Source organism: Schistocerca piceifrons, chromosome 2 (assembly GCF_021461385.2).
Source record: "Schistocerca piceifrons isolate TAMUIC-IGC-003096 chromosome 2, iqSchPice1.1, whole genome shotgun sequence".
In the NCBI taxonomy this organism is placed as follows: domain Eukaryota; kingdom Metazoa; phylum Arthropoda; class Insecta; order Orthoptera; family Acrididae; genus Schistocerca; species Schistocerca piceifrons.
This window is the reverse complement of record NC_060139.1, coordinates 879332568-879351883: the sequence shown is the minus strand read 5'-3', so window position 1 is coordinate 879351883 and position 19316 is coordinate 879332568. Positions and strand designations below refer to the sequence as shown.

At 41.1% G+C, this 19316-nt stretch overlaps 1 protein-coding gene across 1 annotated transcript; it reads right to left on the bottom strand.

Moving 5' to 3' along the window:
• Positions 1-825: 825 nt before the first annotated feature.
• On the bottom strand, positions 826-18472 carry LOC124777033 (glutathione S-transferase 1-1-like). Its single transcript, XM_047252294.1, has 5 exons — positions 18360-18472; positions 7040-7243; positions 6664-6805; positions 1837-2001; positions 826-1139 (listed from the first exon to the last, which is right to left on the bottom strand). Exons 2-5 carry the CDS (start codon positions 7240-7242, stop codon positions 993-995), a joined length of 657 nt encoding a protein of 218 aa, XP_047108250.1. The 5' UTR covers position 7243; positions 18360-18472; the 3' UTR covers positions 826-992.
• Between the last annotated feature and the right edge of the window lie 844 nt (positions 18473-19316).

The window sequence follows — 19316 nt, the reverse complement described above, 5'->3', positions numbered from 1 at the left end:
CTGGGGAAAGGTTCCATTCTTCTAATTCTTGGAAGAGGCATAGCAGTCTTTCTCCTGGCGTCAGGCTATGGGGGGCCATAAGGTATTAATTGAGGTCATGAATGGTTGTGATTGAGGGCACACTTGCAGCACAAAGCACATCATGGACATTTTGAGTTGTAATGTCTCATCTTTCATGTGACAGTATATGTTGCGATTTTTCAATAGTGCAATGCTTGTTCACCCATGGCATGTGTCTCTAAATACTTTCTCCCACATTTTGCCACACTCGTATGGCCAGATAGATCCCCACATGTCCTGAATGCAGTATGTGTATAACCAGCTTGGACATCAACACTGCCCCAGTTACAGTATACAGTATATCAAGGACAAGCTACAACAGTTATGGATCATACGTGCCACAGGAGAAGGTACAAAAGGAATTACAGCATGACTTTGCTTGAGGGATGTGTTGATAGGATATGATCAAGGACTCACAGAATTTAACATGCTAGTGGTGGAAACAGGGAGTGGAGCAGGGAGGCTAAGGCTTGAAAGCTTTAGGCAACAGCATGTATGTCTAGTTACACAGAAATGAAGATCCTTTCACAGATGTGACTAGCATGGAGAGCTGTATCATATTAGCATTCTCAGCATGTTTCTCATATTTCCTTCATTACATCATTATTCTTAGCTGAAAATCTCATAGTGAACACCCTATTCACTGATCAAAGTATTCCTTGTATGTTTCAAGTTGATCAACCCAATAGTTGTGATAAAAATTTCAGTGGCCAGGCCCAGGATTATTGACTAGTGATTATGAAATAACATTTCACTGAACATCAATTTTTAAAAAAGTTACATCAAATATATTTTAATTGTTCCTTGTATTATCAGTATAAAGTAAATAGGAGTATAATACAATGTTTGTGATCTCAAATCGCAATGTTATGCGATGAAATTGATGTATCTGCATTGACAGTCTTTCACCAATTTCTTCTGTAGTTTCAGTCTTACTTTTTGATAATCGCTGCATCAAGCAGTTTCTTAAATTCTAAGGCTCCTGCATGGTTAATTTCTTCATAAGATGGAATTACTTTCTTTGCACGCACAAACCAGGATGCAACTTTAGAGTATTTTTTTATATCAAAGCCAAGAATCTGGAAAAAGAAATGATAATGCGGCATATTGACACAGAAATGTTCATAAATCGAGCAGTCAGTTTAAAATGCTAATTCTAAGTCAATATGAGAATACAATTAACGTCCATTTAATGCTTAACATTATTGGAATCCTATGGCAACGTCCAGAAATTGAAATTTAATGAAAATGTTTATACTGGTTATTGCTTCTTTCATAATCTTACAATTAATTAAAATTTCATTCCTTGAAGACTGTATCTATGTAAGGAGATGTCTTCTAATTTTTAGCATGTAAAATAATATTGTAACTGCAGTACATGCAAACACTGTGGAACGATGTTTAATCATCATATTTTCCATACATCATGTTTATATGAACCTATTAATAAAAAGCGGTCACAATGTTTTGTTTTTCTTTCTTTCAGTTATGACTGCAGTTTAAATAGAATTCATTCAAATTTTATTTCTGTCCTTTAATGTTCCACTGTGGTTGGGACATTGTACACATATTAGTTCTCAAGAGAACGTTCCAATAAAAGTCTGATACACAAAAATGAGAAGATCGATACTCATCTGGTTGAATACTACGCATATCCATAAGGCAAGGGATAAAAAATAGCTCAAATGCATGAATTCTTCAAAAGCTACTCAAGTTTGTGACGTAAAAAATAGCAAAACATAAGTAATATTTCACTTCCTACAAATAAGCTCTTACCTCTACTGTACTGACTGATGCCATTAGGGAGTAATCAGCAATAGTGATGGAGTTACCAGCAGCCCAATCGTTATCTTCTAAGAATTTGTTCAGAAACTCAAATGCTTCTTCCAGTTTCTTTAAATTCTCCGGGTTATAACTCCCTCCAGCGAAAATTACAGGATACTAGAACAATGTATTAGATTAATAGTGGCAGAGATTAATCAATGACCCACCCTATAAATATCATAACTAGGAATTTTTCACATTCAGAAAGCTCACTGTATTTTTGAGGCCTTCAAATTAGAGTTTTTATGACTATCTGATGAGTGTGATAGTGATCTGTGGAGTCCTGCTGCACAAGCAATTGTTATAATTTACAAAATGCAGATGCTGTCTTATCTATACAGAAATAGTATGATGGTTCAAAGGATAGTACAGATGTCTAGCAGACTAAATATAAATAAGGAATCTAGAGGGTCACATCAGTTAGATGCAGAAGTTCAGAGTAATGAATACAGTCATTCTTTAGACCTGAAAGTATAATATGAATAAATATGAGAATCAAATACATATCAGTGAGTTTTTATTTTAAGTTCAGCTTGCTTTATGTGCAGAGTAAATTTTCATTCTATAGCAGAGTGTGTGCTGGTATGAAACTTCCTGGCAGATGAAAGGACTTGAACTTGGAAACTTTCCCTTTCATGGGCATTCATTATGGAAACCGTCCTCGTCGCTGTAGCTAAGCCATGTGTGTGCAATACCCTTTCTACTGGTAATACTAGTCCTTCAAATTTTTCAGGAGAACTTTGATGGTGTTTTGAAGGTAGGAGATGAGGTACTGGATGAAGCAAAGCAGTGAGAATGGGTTGTGAGTCATGCTTGGATAGCTCAGTTGCCCATGAAAGACAAAGTTCCCCGGCTTCAGTCTTCGTTTGGCACATATTTTTAATCTCCCAGGAGGTTTCAGTTTGATTTAAATGGTTTGAAGATCTGAAAACATGCGAATTCATGAACACTTACAGCCTAATTACTAAATAATAAGAATAAAGTAGAGTGTAAACTCACTAATTTTACACATTGTAACTAAAATAAAAAGTGTAATGCTGAAAATATCACAGTATATAGCATTACAAATAAAAGAAAAAAACAGAGTTAATCGCGATTGGAATCCTGCAAGGAATTTTTTCAAATAAAAGAATCAGTGAAAAGTATAAATGAAACTCTAACAGATACCTTGATCAGAAATTTTAGCAGTACATAAAACATATATGTGTGTAATCTGTCCACAGATACCAGGCAATTTGTAGCAACTGTAACCCAAAACAAGTGGTAGGATGAAAACTGGCAGCTGGGTGTCTTGAAAGCCCCAGCCATGGGGTGTAAGTAAAATGTGATGATGGTAAGTGGTGTCATATGCCTTTCGTAGGTCAAAAAGACTGCAGTAAGGTGTTGGTATTTAGAGAAGCCTAGCAGACAGATGCTGGGTTTTTATTTGGTTTAAGGATTGAGATGATGATACATTGCGATGGGAAAACAACATTTAGCCAAATACAGTTGAAGATCCTGAGTGGATGGAGTATTTCAGTAACATTCAGATGCTGTCTGGGGCCATTTGCATGGTGAATCAACAGCCTGAAGCAACTTCTATTCAGTGAAATTTCGTTATTTAATTTGGCACATGAGGGGTGACGGATAAGAAGATATCTTCAGCTTGGCATTTATTCAAAGTGTAGATGGCTAAGAAGACGACAAAACGCTGTCCCACCATGGGTCACAAGGTGTTCAGCAACTACCGATGCATTGGTAAAAATATCACCATGAAGGAGGAGATCTGGAACAGTTTTTCATCGTTTCCGACCAAGAGGACTACAATGCTTGGCCCACATCTGGGATAAAGAGGGATATGCTTTCAACGAGGGAATGTATTGTGCCCAACATTACTCCTTACTGTATTTAATTAAACAGTAAACATTTTTATGAAGTTGCTTAAAAATGAGGAGGATGGTCTGTGAAAGGGTGTCGCTGAGGCATTACAGGACCTGTCAACAATTCTGAATAGCAGTGGGGCAAAGGGGGAGCGAATTCTGTAGAAAGGGAAACAGCAGTTTCAGTGGCATGGGAGATCGCATCACAGACGCCTCCCACAACCCTGCCGATGCAATCTCACAGAGAGGAGGCAAAGGCGACAGCAGAAGTATACATTGCCAGTGGATCAATTACCATGTTGGGCTCTTTCAAGAGCCCAAAGTGGTACTTGGTTTACTGAGCAGCTACAGGGAAGTGACAGTGTCGTTGGAAAGTGGTCACTGTCAGAACCACTGTAGCGAATTTACAAGACTGAGATTGTAAGGTCGATACTCAAAAACGTGCTACGGCTGCACTGAAGTGGGTGAGAGTATCCTTATTGAGGATCTGCAGATCAAAACTGGAAAGATGCTGGTAGGCCAAAAGGCCTCTACCTGATGAAGTGGTACTTCCCTACAAGAGGTGGAGCACAATGAAATCCCCAAGAGCGAGAAAGGGGGAAGAGTTGTTGGATTAAGATGGTCATTTCAAAGTAAGTAAATTTCCCATCTGGAGGTGAATAAATGTTACAGACAATGTCTGTTGGAGTCTGTTGCGCTTGCGCTGCTATCGTTTCCAGCACAGTACAGAGAGGAACCTATTCACTGATGACATCTATGAGAACCAACGTACAGACACTTCCAGATTTTCTCTCAGGAACAGTACAGTTCCGACAAAATGCACAGTAACCTCAAAGAGCTGGAGAATGATTATTGGTTGAAGAAGAAATTAGTTGTAGTTGTTGTAGTTCTGGCAGATGACAGTAATATCTATTGCAGCTCCATTGGATCAATATGTTAGAGACGTTCTGGTCAAGTGTGAAGGGTCCAAGAGGACACGTCATGCCCCAGAAATGCTGCCTGTCATTTTTGGGGTAGAATAACATAAACGACGAGCAAGGAACGTCACCTCCGAGATTGGCAGCGTGTGTGGGTGTGCGAGTCGGGGGGGGGGGGGGGGGGGAGGGGGAAGAGGGCGGGAATTCTATACCTCTGGGGTCATCGGAGTAGGTTTCTCCTAAGATTTATTTTTCTTGTCCTCACTCATCATTTTTGACTGTCTAAATTCTTGTCAGAGCTTATCTGCTTTGGGTGTGGGAATGGAAGAAGAATGGCACCACAGTGACCCTCAGGCTGTGGTTCTAAAGTCGTGGCCTGGTTTCAGGTCTCTGAAGATATCTGCCTACAGAATTCCCAAGAAGGACTCTGTTATCATTAGTCACTGGAGGAGGATGCTGTTACTCCAGCCAGGTGCAGGGAGGGTTCCCAAAGATGTCTCCACAGGAACCATGAAAGGGAAGGGCATGTCATACCAACAGTCGGGTTTATTTGTATGACTACCACATGTCGAAATCAGGGGAGTGAATACACCAGGTACTGCTGATAACCTGGCTACAATGGTGGCAGAAGTTGATATCATTGAGACTAGATTCAAAGGTCTCTCACGTTCCTTGAGCAGATTAGCACATTTTGGGACTGAGGATGGTGGCTGTTCCTGCAATTGACACAGACAGTTGGTTGTATATATCGCTAAGTTTTGTGAAATGACTGGCCACAGTCTCCACAAATTGGATCATAAATACACTGGGAAGCTGTATGCCTGAAGTGCTGGTATTTACAAAACCACATCAAGGTGGGAAATATGGCTTCACACTGCAGTAGTAACATACGATTTTGCTCTGTTCAAAAAGAGAATCCCCCTCAAAAATGAGGATGAAAGCATCTGTATTGTTGACATACAGGAAATATGAAGTTGGTTCCTCACCTCTTCAAGTGTTTGCATAGTTCTTCATCTGTCTGCAGCTTTAGATGTCAGTGAAGAATTAGTACCTGCACCTTGTTGAGGTTTTTGTTTACAAGAGAGTAATATCCAGATCTGGTAGGATTTGCCATCTTAATTACGATGGAACCATTCTGTACTTTGCTAAGGGAAGAGCGTCCACCAAATACATTTTCAGTATTCTCCACAAAACTACTCTGTTTTAGTAGAGAGAGAGGACCTCTATTTGTTCAGGTGCAAACCATGAACTGAGAGGAATAATTACCTACATATTGTTTGGAGTGAACCTTCCTAGGGTCATAACAGCCGGTGCTGAGCTGTGGTCACTTTGAAGAGACTGCAGGGCCAAGCAGTTAATAGCTGATAACAATGGTCACTTCACGACATCAAATATAAGCCATAATGCCGCCTACTTCAAATGGGGACTCTTCCATTAGACACCACACAACGCTGGTTACTTGGCATGGTGGCTAGAGCCCAGAGATCTAGTGCACCCAGACATTCTGGGTACAGCGCATACTTCCCCACATGGACACTAAACATAAATTAACTCAAATATTTAGTGTAAAGTAATGGAACATAGTGGGCAAAGACAGAATCAATGTCCTATACTCAAGTTAGGTTTTAGGAGTGAATCATTTCTAGAGAATCAGTTGAAGAAACAATACAATCAGTGAGTACAATTTGCAGCACAGGAATGGAACAGAAAAAGTACACGGTGACATAGGAGCCAAATGCTTGTCTCACAGGTATTCAGAAAGAGAGCTGTGAGCCCCCTGCGAGGGAGGGGGCTGGTATTTGTAGATTAGTAGCATTTGGTAAATAAAAGGTTTTGTTACACATCAAGTTTGACACCCTGTCCTAAATGTTATATTCTACCAGACGACAATTATAAATTGTGGTATGGCTTGCAGAATTTGGTACTATTCACATACTAACAATACTTTCATTATGCCTTATAAAAAGGCACCTTGTTAGGTGCAAGGATCAGAGATGACTTACATAATAATCAGCAAATCTAGCGTAAAGTGTCCCAACATCAAAGTACAGTCTTTGGTTCACCAATCCTCTCTTCTTGGCTTCCTTAGGATATAGTGAGTCATCTTTGGCATACTTATCCACCAGGTAACCGATTATGGCACGGCTGTTGAAAATTATGGTGTAAGAAGGGTGTCACAAAATGCAAAGTTCAAACACAAAGATCTAAGGATTGTATTCAAATAGATTACTATCACTCTCTTACAGGTATACATTGCTCCTTAACTGTAACAAGACAATTATTTTATAGTTAGCCTATATGTGCCTTACAGTAGCATTAAGAATTTCGTCTCTGACCTATTTATATCAACTTAAAGAAAATAGAAAACTAGATAATTACCTCTCCCAAAGGTAAAAGCCATTGTCATCAACTGTAGGAACTGTGTGCATGGGATTCATATTCAGAAACTCTGGTCGAAGCTGTTCACCTGCCACGAGATTCACATGTTTCAAGTTGAGATCAACACCCACAGCTCTTGCAACCATCTGGACTGCTCTGCAAGGAGCACTGCCCGGAACATAATACAAGTCCATAGATGGCATACTGGAATGGGAAATAGGACAATGTTAAAATGTTTGCCTAATGTTTCAATCATTATATTAGCATGTAATTTTCTGCTACTAAAACTTTTGTTACCTTGTGGAAACTCAACACTGTCAGTAGTAGTAGGAGATCTAGTAATAATACTGATAGTCGTAGAAATGAAATAAACTAAAGAAGGTGCAGGGCTCTATTTAGAATGTACTGTTAAGATCAAGTACAGTAATGCCATAAATGAGAGAAAGCGTGGTAGTGAAATGTTGACTACTGTGTGTGCCTTCCCCATGACGTTATTACGAAAATTTACGACGATATAAAAACAATCGTAATAACGAAAATATTGATAAAAGCCATAAAGACGATGTGTTCTAATTATTGCTACGAAATACTGTAAAATAATATAGAAAAAGAACTATGAAATACGAAAACTTTGTATTTCAAGGATAATCTGTGAACAAAGATAAAAATGAATAGACAGTCCTCTAACGAGGAAGAAAGAGAAAAAACTCTCTTCGTTTTTTTCTTCATTGTAGAAGGTCACCATTGATGATTCGTGATGAGAATGGTACCGGTATGCGTTTATTACTAATAGTGTAAGAAAAAGAATTCTCATGATAATAATAATTAATTCTATAAATGCGTTAACTTGTGCTTTCCTTTCAGCAGTGTAGGGAAAGGCATCTCATAATTATTACTGAACAATTTGCAGTTTTCATGTATTGAGCTGATTTTGTTTCAACGACGCCATTACGAAAGAGAACATAATTTTAAGTTTTTCATTACGCCACTCGTCTTAAAAATAAGAAGTCACTCGCTTTCGAAGAATTTTAATCAGTTCTATAACAAGATTTCAATGCTGACCTCACAGAAATCCCAGAGTCTCTTCTCATTAACAGAACAATGAAGTTGGTCGGATTTTAATGCGCGCGACATTTAGCTTTGCTACATTTCATGTCTTATACGTTAAACACAAACATGCTAGACTGCTTAAACTCGCAGTTGAAAAGAAATTAACATTACGTGCACAACAATCAAAACCTTTCACGTAACCGTCAAGATTTTGGTGCACTTTAACACAGCATTTCAGCTTCGTGTTGCAGAGCGGCGCTGCGAGTCTGCAAACGACGAAAGGTACGTGAAACATAATATTCTAATAATGACAGGTTATCAAAAAACTAAAGTGTATGGGGCCAAAGCGCCAAAGAAAAATTACATTTCTTTTTATTGAAAATAGCAAAGCTTAATTAAGGATGCTTTAATGGTGTTGTACTTTTAATTTGTAACCTTTCATGTCATAGAAAATCATTACGTGTTACTAGAATTGAGTATTCCACATTTACAACTGCATTTACCATTGATACAGAGAATAAGTCATCTTAATTATTTATTGTGCTACACGAACATTGACAATAACATCATACAGTATGGAAAGAAGTACATGAGATGCAAATTGCAGATCAGCTGGTAAAACAATTACCATCAGCCACCAAAGAAGTAAGCACTTGTCACAAGCATCACAGACTTCTGGACAGCCAAATTATTTCTTCTGTCTGTGAACATGAACTACTTAGGTAACTGCTTTGTAGTATCATCTACTGTCTGCTACTATGGATAACATACTGTCAGTAGTACAATGAACGGGCTTAGCAGTTTATCCATGCAAGTTAGATGGATATCTGGTACTGTTAGTGTTGTGATGAATACGGCTGGAAAGTCTAACTACAGTAATGAGCCATCTGAATAGGTAGCTACTTTATGCTATCTAGTGTAACTATTCATAGCGAGTGAAGCCAGAATCGACGTCTTGTGACCGATCTAGGTTGTCAGCAGTGAATCGGCTGTAGAGAAGTTTAAGTAATCTTCTTCTCAAACATTTGCACACAATCAAAACTTTTAACTGATATAAAGCCATATTATAATTATGTCCACTTGGCCACTTACATTGTTTCCCATTAAGCAATGTAACATTCCACCTAGCTAGCCAAACATTTAGTTCCAACTCAACACATTTTCTGCCTTCTCACCTTCAAAAATATTTCGCATGATATCAGGTTGCCTTCTCAAATTCTGTGAGCCCAGTCATAGTAACTAAGTCATAGTAACTAACATTTGATACACAATTTTAAGTGTCATGTTAAATGCTGTGCTTCTAGAGCACCACTAGTCCAAGCCTTAGAGAGGAAGGAAGATGGTACTGACTACATCGTTCTGAAAGAAAACAATGTGTAATCAAAGGGTATACAGTGAGGTGACAACCTGATCTAGTGCAGCAGCTCGGCGTGGAATGAACTCAGCAGGTCGTCGGAAGTCCCCTGCAGAAATACTGAGACATGATGCTTCTATAGCTGTCAATAATTGCGAAAGCGTTGCCGGTGCAGGATTTTGTGCACGAACTGACCTCTCGATTATATCCCATAAATGTTCAACGGTATTAAAGTCGGGCGATCTGGATGGCCACATCATTCTCTCGATCTGTCCAGAATGTTCTTCAAACCAATCGCCAACTGTTGTGGTCTGGTGACACGGCGTATTGTCATACGTAAAAAATCTATCGTTGAATGGCTGCAAACGGTCTGGAAGTAGCCGAACTTAACAGTTTCCAGTCTATGATCGGGTCAGTTGGACCAGAGAATCTGGTCCATTCCATGTAAACACAGCCCTCGCCATTATGGAACCACCACCAGCTTGCACAGTGCCTTGTTGATATTGGGAGGATGACTTCTTGGGGTCTACACACTACTCGAACCGTACCATCAGCTCTTACCAACCGAAATCGGGACTCGTATGACCAGCCCACTGTTTTCCAGTCGCCTAGAGTCCAACCGATATGGCCACGAGCCAGGAGAGGCGCTGCAGGGGATGTTGTGTTGTTAGCAAAGGCAGTCGCGTCGGTAGTGTGTTGCCGTACTCCATTGACGCCAAATTTGGCCGCACTGTCCTAACGGACATATTCGTCATACGTTCGAAATTAATTTCTGGGGGTACTTCGGGCAATGTTGCTTGTCTATTTAGCACTGACAAATTTATGCAAACGCTGCTGCTCAAGTTCGTTGAGTGAAAGCCAGCGGCCACAGCGTTGTCCGTGGTAAGAAGTGATGCCTGAAATTAGTATTCTCGACACAGTCTTGACACTGTCGATCTCGGAATATTGAATTCCCTAACTATTTCCGAAATGGAACGTCTCATGCATCTAGCTCTAACTACCACTCCGCGTTCAAAGTCTGTTGATTTCTGTCGGAAACCTTTTCACAACAATCATCTGAGCACAAATGACAGCTCCGTCAATGCATTGCCCTTTTATACCTTGTCTACGAGGTACTACAGCCATCTGTATACACGCATGTCGCTATCCCATGATTTTTCGTCACCTCAGTGTAATATATTGAACTGACATTACAGAAGTTAGGATGACCAGGAAACAATATAAAGGTGACTCGTTGCAATTATGGATCCAGATTTTTGCCAAAGAATTTAGTAATCACTTAATTTGTGCTTAATTTAGTAAGTTTAGTATTAACAGGAGCAAATGAACAAATTAGTCTCAAAGTATTAGATTGATTGTTATGTTGTCTGGGTGAAAATTAGACAAAGCAATACAGTACAACTGAACATGTTTGTATGTTCCGAACATCAACAAAATTCCATATATTATGTCAACTGCTTCTCTTTATGAAGTGTAACTTTTCCACTGACACCTGGACTGAAGAAAATCACCTGTTCCAGTGCCATAAAGCAACTTCGTTGCAAACCATGTCCCTGCCTACACAGTTGATAAAATACTTTCAAAAATATAATGAATAATAGACCTGAAAGTACATGCATATAACAAACAGATTGCAACAACGTGTTCTGAAGTGCTGCCATTAATTCCAGTACAAAGAAATGGGTGTGGGCAATTTGGCTTGTACTGATATTTGAAAAAATAAGTTACACCTAAAACATTTATTTTGTTGGGAATTTATTGAAATTCAAGTAGTAGACCAGTAATAAAGTATTATTCATGTGCAAAAAAATCTGTCAGTGTAGCGAACATTGTGGTACCTTCTTAACAAATCTATGTTAATAAGCACAATTTCTAAGACCTTTTCTATTTACTGCACTAGCACAGCTGGAGTGCTGAGGATACTCAACAACAGCCTAAACGAATTTTGTGGAGTCATCAGAATAATTATAAATTTTGCAGGTATGAATATAAAAAACTCAAAATAGGACACTAAACTTAATTTATTACCTTTGTCAACGGTTAATATTTACTGTGTAGATAGCAAAGGAAAAAATGAAGGAATATGACAAAGTCATTAGACACCGAGTGCTAGCTCTGACAGGGCAAGGACTGGGAGGGAAGCATCAGTGTCTGTTTCAAAGGAACCATCCCAGCTTTCAAATAATTATCACATCAGTTACATATTTATGGCTAACGCTAAGCAGTGAGATGAAATATGACAAACAAGTGAAGTCACTAATAAGGAAAATCGATGGAAAACCTAGATTAGTTGTAAAGGTTTTGAGAAAATGTCACGACTCTGTAACGCAAATCACAAACAACCAAGTGTGGAGTGTGTATCTCATGTGAAGAGTAACGACGAAGTGGGCATGACAACAGACCCAGAACAAACTAAAACAAGCCCTGTTAGACTCATAACAAGTTCTTAGTTCAAAATAAGATAGAGAAAAGACAGACAGAAATTAAAGAGAGAGAGAAGGAATTGATTCCTAGGAAGCTTAAATGGGAATCTGTAGGAGAATGGCGAGTGTGATATTGGAAAATAATTGATACTGAATGAGACCAGTTTGTCCATGGTTGCAGTGACTGTTGTTCTCCATACTGTGTGGTACCATACCCAGAAAACTTTTATGCCAAATGACTCCGGCCATTGAAGTCTATGCATTTAAAGGTGATGACATTCTCAAGAGAGTCTGTTGGACACATTTAAAGGGCCAGCATTGGAGGAAGACCGTGTAAACCGTGTAACAAACCTGCTGCAATCACCCTATATTTCTCTTAAGGATCATGATGATAAGACATACTGGGGTCCACTCAGATGAGTACAAACAATCATTTTCCCCTCGATCAATACGCGAATGGAATGGGACACAAAAATACTAATCTTGGTACAAAGTACCCTACGACATGCACTGTGTAGTGGCCTTGCAAACTATATACAGGGTGTTTCACAACTCACGTGACACACTTCTAGAGGTTGTATAGGGGACTTAGTAGATCAAGTTTTACACAGGAATCTATGTCCGGAAGCCTCATCCAACGATGCTACAGAGCCAGTGAATATATGTCAATACAGGGTGATACCGTGATGATGTACAAACTTTCTAAGATGATGGAGAAGCATAAATGTATCAATTTCAGGTAAGGGTCCTTGTACCGGCAAGAACGAGTCGAAAGTTATAAGCGAAAACCGTTCTGGTACCTCTGACGATTGGTTAAAATGGCTCTGAGCACTATGGGACTTAACTTCTGAGGTCATCAGTCCCCTAGAACTTAGAACTACTTAAACCTAACTAACCTAAGGACATCACACAACACCCAGTCATCACGAGGCAGAGAAAATCCCTGAGCCCGCCGGGAATCGAACCCGGCCTCTGACGATTGACTACATATATTGTTACTGTTGTTGTCAAGATTGTAAGGTAGGTAATTCTCAGGGATGGTAGTATGGACCAAAGTAAGATAAAAATGTCCAGTAAAATGGGCTCCAAAATGCATACCTGAGGATCTATGAGCACTTCTTCCTCCTCGCTGCAGCGAAACATACACTACTGGTCATTAAAATTGCTACACCAAGAAGAAATGCAGATGATAAACGGGTATTCATTGGACAAATATATTATGCTAGAACTGACATGTGATTACATTTTCACGCAGGTTGGGTGCATAGATCCTGAGGAATCAGTACCCAGAACAACCACCTCTGGCCGTAATAACGGCCTTCATACGCCTGGGCGTTGAGTCAAACAGAGCTTGGATGGCGTGTACAGGTACAGCTGCCCATGCAGCTTCAACACGATACCACAGTTCATCAAGAGTAGTGACTTGCGTATTGTGACGAGCCAGTTGCTCGGCCACCATTGAACAGACGTTTTCAATTGGTGAGAGAGCTGGAGAACGTGCTGGCCAAGGCAACAGTCGAACATTTTCTGTATCCGGAAAAGCCCGTATAGCACCTGCAACATGCGGTCGTGCATTATGCTGCTGAAATGTAGGGTTTCGCAGGGATCGAATGAAGGGTAGAACCACGGGTCGTAACACATCTGAAATGTAACGTCCACTGTTCAAAGTGCCATCCATGCAAACAAGAGGAGACCGAGACGTGTAACCAATGGCACCCCATACCATCACGCCGGGTGATACGCCAGTATGGCGATGACGAATACACGCTTCCTATGTGCGTTCACCGCGATGTCGACAAACACGGATGCGACCATCATGATGCTGTAAACAGAACCTGGATTCATCCGAAAAAAATGACGTTTAGCCATTCGTGCACCCAGGTTCATCGTTGAGTACACCATCGCTGGCGCTCCTATCTGTAATTCAGCGTCAAGGGTAACCGCAGCCATGGTCTCCGAGCTGATAGTCCATGATGCTGCAAACGCCGTCGAACTGTTAGTGCAGATGGTTGTTGTCTTGCAAACGTCCCCATCTGTTGACTCAGGGTTCGAGACGTGGCTGCACGATCCATTACAGTCACGCGGATAAGATGCCTGTCATCTCGACTGCTAGTGATACGAAGCCGTTGGGATCCAGCACGGCGTTCCGTATTACCCTCCTGAACCCACCGATTCCATATTCTGCTAACATTCATTGGATCTCGACCAATGCGAGCAGCAATGTCGCGATACGATAAACCGCAATCGCGATAGGCTTCAATCCGACCTTTATGAAAGTCGGAAACGTAATGGTAAGCATTTGTCCTCCTTACACGAGACATCACAACAACGTTTCACTAGGCAATGCCGGTCAACTGCTGTTTGTGTATGAGAAATCGGTTGTAAACTTTCCTCACGTAAGCACGTTGTAAGTGTCGCCACCGGCGCCAACCTTATGTGATTGCTCTGAAAAGCTAATCATTTGCACATCACAGCATCTTCTTTCTGTCGGTTAAATTTCGTGTCTGTAGCACGTCATTTTCGTGGTGTAGCCAGTTAATGGCCAGTAGTGTATCTTCCCTATTGAACAAGTGCTCTTAACTTCTCAGGTATGCATATTAGGCCGGCCGAAGTGGCCGTGCGGTTAAAGGCGCTGCAGTCTGGAACAGCAAGACCGCTACGGCCGCAGGTTCGAATCCTGCCTCGGGCATGGATGTTTGTGCTGTCCTTAGGTTAGTTAGGTTTAACTAGTTCTAAGTTCTAGGGGACTAATGACCTCAGCAGTTGAGTCCCATAGTGCTCAGAGCCATTTTTTTATGCATATTAGAGCCCATGTTCACGGGACAGTTTTTCTTGCTTTGGTCTGTACTACCACTTCTGAAAGTTACTTATCCTAAAATCTTATCAACAACAACAATACCAGTACATGTATTCCAATGTCAGAGGTATCAGAACGGTTTTCCCTTATAACTTTCGACTAATTCTTTTCCGGTACAGGACTCCTACCTCAAATTGATAGATTTATCCTTCTCCATCATTCTAGAAATTTTGTAGCATCAGCACGGAATCACAAAGTATGTAACCGACATTTGCAGGCGCCAGCGCTTATACCTTTGAGGCTATGTAGCGTCGTTGGATGACATTTTCGGACATGGGTTTCTATGTAAAACGTTATCTACTAAGTCCTCTCTACAACCTCTATAAATGTGTAACATGAATTGTGAAACAACCTGTATGTAGATAACCGACTTCAGGGAAACTTACCTATCATGATCTGATGGGGATTTAAACCAAACGTCTGCAAAATACGAGTATGGTGTCACAAGTACTGAACCACCTGGTCCCACGTGAGCTCAGCAGCACTCAGCTGTTGCACGTTATAAATATCTTATTCGTCTTTATTCGCTCCGTTTACATGCCCTAATATCTTGTCTCCTTGACGTTGTTACTTTATATAAACAGAGAAGCAGATGGGATACCTTCAGGTCTGTTACAAGAAGCAACTCTGCATTCTTCAGCATTTTGTAAAAACATACGATTATTTGCCTTATTGCCAATAGTTGCCATGTAAAGTGAATACGATTTCCCTTGCACACATATTCAGCTGGTATGCTGTAGCTGTAGCAGCACACGGCTGAATTCTTTATAACTCTTGATTAAATGGCACTCTTGCAAGATTCATCTTATTCGACGTCAATGTGCCAGCTTAGTCGCGCGGGCGCTACGGGAAAACCATACGTACACCTTTCAAAGCCGCATTTTATAGTAAAGTTCCGATCTTTACCGGGTGGTGGGAAGGCTTTATCTTTTATAACGGGATCCCTGTTAAATTCTATTCAGAATTTGCAACTGACCTAGCTTCCATTTAAACCATGATTTAGCGTTGTTCCTTTGAACAAAGATGTGCCTAGTTGTAAAAAGAACACAGATCACACCTGTCTATAAGAAAGTTGCAAAATCATACACTGCAGGGCTTCCTGGTAGGTATTTGCGTTGTTGCTGATATTTATATTATAGGCATTAGGCTGTGGTCCAAGGCATAGTCTTCAGTCTAGGCGTTTTGTCTTCCAGTACTGGATACCTTGACAGAAATTACAATCATCGCAAGCAGAAAAGAGGAGTGATCAAAACATTGGTGTACCGGGCTGAAATAAACTAAGAACTACAGGCCTGGAAGAAGATCTCCTTGATTTAAGAGTGGCCTGCAGAAGAAACGACCACTCATACAAAGAAATAAATCCAGAACTGTATCCTAAAAGGCGTAGTAATTCCAATACAAAAAAACAGTAAAAGGGAAGCTTTCCTTCCATTTGTAAAAACTGTCACAGATCGCATCAGCAAAACACTCAGAAAACATGGTATTGATACAGTTTTTAAACGAACAAGAAAGGTGCGCTAAATTTGAACACTGCAAAGAATCTACGGACGACGCTCGCCACAGAAGATGTACATAAAGCCCTTCGCACTTGCGACCAAGTATAGATTAGAACTACGAAAAGAAGCATTAACACCCGCCTTACCGATTACAGGAGCAATTGTCGTCTGAGTAAGACGGAATAATCAGTAGTAGTAGATCACGCTCTAGGACTGGGAAAGCACAAAATCCCTTCTCCGAACCGAGCGAGGCGGCGCACTGGATAGACACTGGACTCGCATTCGGGAGGACGACGGTTTAATCCCGCGTCCGGCCATCCTAATTTAGGTTTTCCGTGATTTCCCTAAACCTCTCCAGGCAAATGCCGGGACAGTTCCTTTCAAAGGGCACGGCCCACTTTCTTCCCCCTCCTTCCCTAATCCGATGAGACAGATGACCTCGCTGTCTGGTCTCCTTCCCCAAAACAACCAACCAACCCTTCTCCGACACTATGGTTTTAGCAAGATCTAATATGTAATTACTACGTTAGGATGTACAGAGAGTGGATTGAAGAGCCAGAGTGCCAGCTCGCCCTCCCCCCCCCCCCCCCCCACACCCACTTCCCAGCTCCTATCAATATTGCCCCATAGCATACGTCGGCACGATGCCGCCATCTAGACAGCAGTCTGATGACGTCACTAAACGACCGTTGCGTGGATACATACAGACAGTTCGGGCTGCTGAGCTTGTTTGAGACTGTAACACCTATCTGAATCGTTAAAGCCGCGGATGATGTCGGCAGCATGGAAAGACGAAACGCCAGACAGATAATTATTCCTTGAACCGCTACTTAATGCCCGTAATGGAATTATCAGCAATAATACATATACCGGCCGTGAAAACGCGCTTTCTGTGACTCTCCAGGGAGTCAAACGTGTAACCATTCGCACTGTCATCCTCTGAACTTTCAATATTCCCGTTAGTTCTGTTTGAGCAATAGACGGGGTCGCACGAGTTATTGTAAAGAATTTTCTGCTAATGAACCTATGTTACCATTCCATTTCATATCTCTTCAGACTGTATTCCAACAGTGACTCATTGATACTATAATCATAGGAAAATTTCTTTTCTGCTTCTTGTGAAGAGCACAATTTTAAATTTCTGATCGTTTAAATTTCTGATCTGCCAATCTGTGTACAAATTAGAAATCCGATGAAGGTGTTTGTGAATATTTATGCAGCTTTTTATCGGATAGCAGTTCAACAGCATCATATGAAAAGACGTTTCGGTTGATGTTAAACTCTTCGCTTCCCTTATGTGTATCTGCGTACAGAGATACAAGCGCTAATGATTTGTTTACGTTCTGCTATGTGCCACTATCTACTTCAACAACTTTCGGCACTCTGTATCGTCAATTACAACTAACAGAAATATTAAGCGGATAAATAAGCACTAGAACTGAATATGTTTTCATTTATTTTATTTTATTTTTTAAAAATTTATTGGCTTTCGGGACGGGCTCATATAGCCATCTCAACACTGTAATGTCAGTTATGACTGTACGAACGTAAGGAGAATACTACACACAGAAAATTTCCGACCACGCCAGGCATCCCTTCATTTAACAATCTGCCGCGCTGACCGCGCAGCTCCTCAGACGGAGGAAATGAAGAGGTTAATAATGTTTTATATGAGATCATGCACGGCTTAAACTGGAGCATCCCTAACATATGGGCTGTATTCCATTCGCCGCTCTTTTATGTACGAGGTACACCGGGACGAATCTAAGTGTTGTGAGGACGTATGATACCAATACAGCCGGCCGGAGTGGCCGTGTGGTTCTAGACGCTACTGTCTGGAACTGCGAGACCGCTACGGTCGCAGGTTCGAATCCTGCCTCGGGCATGGATGTGTGTGATGTCCTTAGGTTAGCTAGGTTTGAGTAGTTCTAAGTTCTAGGGGACTGATGACCTCAGAAGTTGAGTCCCATAGTGCTCAGAGCCATTTGAACCATTTGATACCAATACATCCCGTCGTTCAGCAATGACTTGGGACACGCGCACACTCCCTCGCAAACGTTCAGTAAATTTTCATTCTGCGTCAGACGGTGACGTAGAAACGCGACAGATTTCACTAACAGCAACAGAAGTGAACACTTACGTGATGAATTCTGCTACGACAGTGCACTGCGTTGATATCACCGCCGATCCAACTGTAGAACTAACGTGCCTGCTGCCGCTCTTAAATATAGAACAGTATCAGGAGAATGTGATGACGCGGCGATGGTCAGCAGCCGTGGACCGCGGCAGGGGAGGGGGAGCACGCTGACCAACCACGTGGCGGCATCACCCGCGGGACATATGACTTTGCGACCCCACAGGCAGTCGAGATACGGCGGGCGCGTAGGCGATTCAGCCGACTCAGAATGAAAGGGCGTAAGTAGGGGAGGATACGGGAGGACTGAAGCTTTGATTCCGGTTGCGAGGCGTGCTCCGATGAGTCAATCGTTGAACCTTCATTGCCCAGAAATGTTGCGCGATATTAACAAGGGCTTCCAACATTTGATCATGGTTTCAAGGTAGATGACCAGCATCTGACCATGATTTTGAGGGAGGTTTAGTTGCAATAAATTATACGTGCACCTCTACTTCGCATCTTCTTGGAGTGGGTGACAATGGAGGCATAATGAAAAAAAAATCAACTCTCATAGTTTGCTGACTTTTGCCTTTTAATTTTGTCATATGTTATCATATTTTGGGGTTATTCCACAAACTGAGAGAAAGTTTTTCCAGTGAAAAAGCGTGTAATAAATCTCATGCTGCCAGCTGAATTCGTGTTTTGCCTCAGCTACTTTTTAGTATCAGTTGTACAAAACACTGCTAAAGGTTTTGTTGTCCGTTTTGCTTCGTCAGTTCCGCAGTACCTATTGCGTGCTGTGATAGCCAATCTGGTCACTGTTTCTTTTTGCTGTGTTGTAGTAAGCAGCGTATTGCGTTATTCCTTGTCTCTATTAAGCTGGTTCCAATTAAGGGTTGGACTAGCGTGCAAGGCGGAGCAGCACGACGCCATTTCGATCCTTCGTATGGAAGCCTGTTCATTCACCAATTTTATTCGTGT